Source organism: Phaethon lepturus, unplaced genomic scaffold (genome assembly GCF_000687285.1).
Source record: "Phaethon lepturus isolate BGI_N335 unplaced genomic scaffold, ASM68728v1 scaffold28296, whole genome shotgun sequence".
Taxonomy (NCBI): Eukaryota; Metazoa; Chordata; class Aves; order Phaethontiformes; family Phaethontidae; genus Phaethon; species Phaethon lepturus.
In genome coordinates, this window is record NW_010548713.1 from 1 (window position 1) to 4,894 (window position 4,894).

The 4,894-nt window shown below is 50.0% G+C and overlaps 1 protein-coding gene across 1 annotated transcript; it reads right to left on the reverse strand.

Annotated features, from left to right (window-relative positions):
• Nucleotides 1-2,102: 2,102 nt before the first annotated feature.
• Nucleotides 2,103-4,382, reverse strand: LOC104615867 (hemoglobin subunit pi). The gene is made up of 3 exons (XM_010290071.1): nt 4,237-4,382; nt 2,954-3,158; nt 2,103-2,382 (listed from the first exon to the last, which is right to left on the reverse strand). The coding sequence occupies exons 1-3, from the start codon at nt 4,329-4,331 to the stop codon at nt 2,254-2,256; spliced, it is 429 nt and encodes a 142-aa protein (XP_010288373.1). The 5' UTR covers nt 4,332-4,382; the 3' UTR covers nt 2,103-2,253.
• Nucleotides 4,383-4,894: the final 512 nt, after the last annotated feature.

Here is a 4,894-nt window from a genome sequence, read left to right on the forward strand (position 1 = left end):
GGGCACATCCCGTGGGTGCCGCGGCCTCGGCCTCGCCAGCTGGCGCGTCCCCAAACCTCCTGCTGGGATCCACCGTTCCCGCCCGGACGGGCCAGGGTCCTCCCTGGCTCCGCGGGTGTCAGGGTGGGTCCCACACATGTCCCGGGCCCCACACGTCCTCCAGCCTCCCACGCATCCAGCCCCTCTCTGCCCAAAGAGCCCGTGGGCCTCTGAGCAGGAGCCGGGGACCAGCCACCCCAGGTCACGCTGGGGGTCTGCCACGGCAAGCACCATCTCTCCAGCAGCCCGGAGAAACCTGGGCAGGGAAGAACCTCCTTTCTGGGTGCACGGTCTTCCCAAAGCCCGTCCCGTGATGCTTGTCAGGCCTGGGCTGCTTCGCCTTCTCACCCCAGCGTGTGCTCCTGCCTCTCTCAAACTGGGACATTCCGCAGGGCGTATGGTGGTGGTGACGGTCACATCCTTCGCTCGGCTCTGTACCAAGTCTTTGGTGCAAATTTGGGGTTAGGGACACACCAGATGCTGACCTACCATCTAAGTTGTGGATTTGAATGTTATACATTCAAAATGGATATAGATATACAATGGATACAGAACGTTTTAAAAACCGCGGTGGTTCACTGTGTGACACGTTTAGGGCAATTTGGTGGCTTCAGAGCTCCCGCACCGCCTCCCTCCCCCGTGCCCAAACACAGTCCTGAAATTCCGTAAACAAGACGAGGACCACAGCTCGCAGCGCCGGCTCAGGCTGTCGATCAGAGTTTGCACCCACCTTTTCACCTCAGAATTCCTCCGAGACGGGCACGGGCACTGAATGTAACCTGATAAATAATTTTCTTCACAGCAGCCCACGCGGCGCCTGTGCTTTAGATTTTTGACCAAGCCAGCCCTGAGAACACACCGACGTTCTGGCTTTTGCTGAGCAGTGTCTGCGCAGCATCAGGGCCATCTTTGCGCCCCCCCCAGGGAATAGATTTTGGGGTACATGGTATGCTGGGATGGGACACAACTGGGCAGATGACCCCAACTAACCAAAGAGGTATTTCATACCACAGAACACCATGCTCAGCAATAAAAGGGAAAACAGGGGGGGTTAGGGAGTTTTAGGGGGTTAATCATCTTTTTTTTTCAGGAACCGGCTGGGCATTGGTTTACCCACGGGAGGTGGTGATTGCCTTTGCATCACCTGTTTTGTTTTGTTTTCCTCCCTCTTCCACTTATTCCTCACTTGTTAAAACAATTATTTCCGTTTGTTTGTTTGTTTGATCTTGACCCCTGAGTTTTCTTGCTTTTATTCTTCCTTTCCTCTTCCCTTCATCCCGTTGAGGGTTGGGGGTGGGTGAGCAATTGTGTAGAGCTTAGCTGCCCACCGGGGTTAACCCACAACAGGTACGTGTGGAGGATCCCTGCGCTCGCCCCAGGGTGACCATCAGTTCTGTACTCTTCCCTGTCGATGCTTTCCAGAGAAACCCTGGGGAACTGTGGTCCTGCAGATGCCATCAACGCTGGTCTCCAGCAGCCACTAGTATTCCCAAATTTCAAATGCATATAAAGTTCCCCGTATGAAAATAAGAGATGTCAAGCTGAGGGGATGGTCCCTTTACCAAACCTGTCTAGCAGGTGCGATAGCCCAAGGTGCTCATGAAGCACATCAGATACCTTGTCCATACCTCATGGAGAGGAGCATGCGAAGACAATGCCCAGCATCGCTCTGGGCACATCACAACATACAGCAATGCAGGTTTTGTTCACAAACAGGCTGTGATGGGTTTTGGATAGGCCAAACAAAAAGCCTGAGTCCAATTCAGTGTCCTAGCAGGGTAAGAGACCGTTCCCTGGTCAGCCTGGAAACAGTCTTTGGTGGACATGCCTTTGGTGAGCAATAGCAGTCACAGGGCTCTGGCCTGTTCTGGGCTTCTGCTCAACGTTATGTTATTCCCACTGAATTTACACAGCTTAGTGCCTGAATTAGCACGTGAATTAGTACATGAATTTACACAGCTTAGTATTTTCCCCTTCATATTGTATAGACATTTAAGAACACCCTTGCCTGAAGAGTAAGGTGTAGGTGGAACACATGGAGATGAAAGCACAGAGACCATAGCTCACATTTGAATTATTTATTGGGTTTTGCAGATGACCGAGCCCCTGCACAGGGGATTTGAGAGGACTGCATAGGAAGGGCTGAATACCCCCAGAGCCTGGCAGCTGGGGTGCTGCCATGGATGTGCGTCCCTCACCCTCTGTGGAGGCCATTTATCTGTACTTCTCAGTCAGAACAGAGGAAACACTGGACAGGAACTTGTCCCATGCAGCATGAACTTCTGGCGTGAAGTCAGTGGGGTAGCGGGCAGCCACGGAGCACAGGATACAGTGGGAAAGCAGCTGTAAGGGAAAACAGGATGAAATCCATCGCAGTCAGTAACAGATGTCAGTCTAGGAGTCTGCAACAGACCTCGGTCCCAACGTGCTCCGGGATGACAACTACATGTCCCACCCAGGTAGCTCTGCTGCCTGATGCTGTGTCTGAAGAAGCAGAGTTGCCTTTGGTATAGGGCAAGAGGCACTGCTCGATACCGCTCCCTCTTCCCAAATGTCCCCTCTGTCCTCCCCAAAGGGAAATGCAACAAATGGAAATGTTTAGAATTTACTTTGTTCAAGACAGGTAATATAACTTGACTTGTGAGGGAGGTTCATAAATCACAGCAAAGGCAGCAGAGACTCCAGTCTTGTCTCACAAACGGTAGGAGCGCCCCGCATAGTTCTTTGCTTAAGCTAGATCAGATCTTTCATTAAGAGATCCAATCTCTGGCTAAAAAACAGGTGGGGAACAAGCAGCAACATGAGTTGACAGGGCTGTGCAGTGCAGTCAGGGATGAAGCCGTTAGCCAAAATGGTCTGTGGTCACTAATTCTGTGGTGGCAGTTTTCATCCCTGAAACTCTGTGCTCACTCACCTTGAAGTTCACTGGGTCTACCCTGAGGATGTAAGCATGCAGCTCACTGAGTTTGGCCAAAGCGCCTCTGATGTCATCAATGTGCTTCACAGCTTCCCCGATGGCATTCATGACCTTGGAGCCATGACCACGAAGCTGAACTGAGCCTTGGCTGAGATCAAAGTGAGGGAAGTAGGTTTTCGTCTGGGGGTAGCTGGAGAACAGCCTGGAGGAGAACATGAGAATGAGATTCAGCAGTGGAAGTGACATGCATGAGATGCTAAAACCTCAGAGCAAGTGCAGTGTAAACCTGCCAGCGACAGAAGTGCACTCTTTCAGCGGTTGTAACAGAGCTTTGGGATCTTGAAGCTTGCCACAAGAAGGCCTTTCTGCTCTTAAACCTCTTCTGCAGTATGTGCAGATTAGACAGTGGGCTAATCTGTATGTACTAGAGAAGAATGAAATGTTAAAAATAATTTTAAGCTTAATGTATTTTTTGGGTTTGGGGGGTATTTAAAAAAAAAAAAAGCCCCAAATTGTCACAACATTTCCTATATTACATTGTAAGCCAGTCTGCAGGGCCTTCAAACTAACACAAGCTGAACGAACCAGAATTGATAGGAGTGGTGCTCAGAGTCCTGGAAGGAGTATCGCAATACTTTATACTGAGCTGTAAAAAAACGTCTAAATAGCTTTGAATAACATAATAATTTCTGAATAATTTCCAGACTATTATCCCTTCTGTGCCAGCTTGCTTGATTTGTGTGAACTTTGGATCCCTGTGCAGGGGGTCCAGTTGTCTTGTTTCCTAACAGTTTGTCACTTATCAACTGGAACAATGAAACAGGAGTACCCAGTGAATTTAGTGGACAACTATTCTCTTAATGCCTAGAAATTGCGAGAGAAATTGCATCGCTTATACAGGCAGGGCATCATTTGTACAATAAACCACTTCAAGTTTGTTTCCTAACAGCAATAACCCTATTTCAGGACTGAGTATGAATGACTTTGAATTCCTCACTGGGGCTCCTGGCTACGAATTCTTATGAACTGCTATAATGGGAAATAAACCGTTAGAATTGCTTAGAAAATTACGTTTTGCTCTAAGATTTTGAAGCCATCTATTATCATTTAGTAGCACAGATATAATTCCAGAAAACTGCATACCAAACAACATAGAGGTCATCTGTCAGCTCTCACCAGTCCCAGCGTGCTCTCGCTCAGGCAAGTTCTACACGGGGTGCATCCTAAGAGCAGAGCCAGAGGAGGCTTCCTCCTCCATGGAAGGGTTCCGGGGGACTTACCTTTCCAGTGATTCTGCCCCAATGGCATCGGCTTGGGTAGCCACCTTTGACCAGATGGTGACCACGGCGGCCTTCTCGGCTTGAGTCAGCGTCATTGTGCAGGCGGGTGCAGGCTCAGGCTCCGTGCGGTGAACGCTCAGAGCAGGTTTGGACTCGTCGCGCTGGCAGCCCTGCTTATAAAGAGGAAGGGGAGAGAGGACCTTGGCGCCCGTCAACACTCATTGGTCACTCCAGAAGTCCACCCATGGAGGTGGGAGACCCTTATCTCCCCGCGGAACAACGCCTATTCCGGCAAGGGTCAGCTCACTGGCCTCCTTGCTTGCTGGCATTATCAGCTTCTTGCTTCTTAACGTAATGGCCGTGTGGCCCAAAGAAACTGCCTGGACGCTGATACATGAACAGAGAGATAATGGTGGAAAATTCCATCAACGGAGCGTTAGGACACGTCTTTGAGCTGAGGAGCATACGGACTTCGAGCATCCTAAGGAGCTTGGAGAAAAGTCTGCATTTTCTGCCTTGCTTCACAAATGCAAGCACAAGACTGGGCCTTTCTGTGCCGTATCATACACTTCCAGTATATGAGGCTGCCACGTGGCCCAATATTTCGTATAAAACGATTCCTAAGCAGTGCTAGGGACAGGCTGGGAGATGTGCAATA

Coding starts and splice junctions, on each gene's coding strand:
- LOC104615867 (XM_010290071.1), bottom strand. CDS start 4,331: ATGACGCTGACTCAAGCCGAGAAGGCCGCCGTGGTCACCATCTGGTCA. Junction 3,159..4,236: donor GGGGCAGAATCACTGGAAAG/GTAAGTCCCCCG, acceptor GTTCTCCTCCAG/GCTGTTCTCCAGCTACCCCC. Junction 2,383..2,953: donor TAGACCCAGTGAACTTCAAG/GTGAGTGAGCAC, acceptor TTTCCCTTACAG/CTGCTTTCCCACTGTATCCT.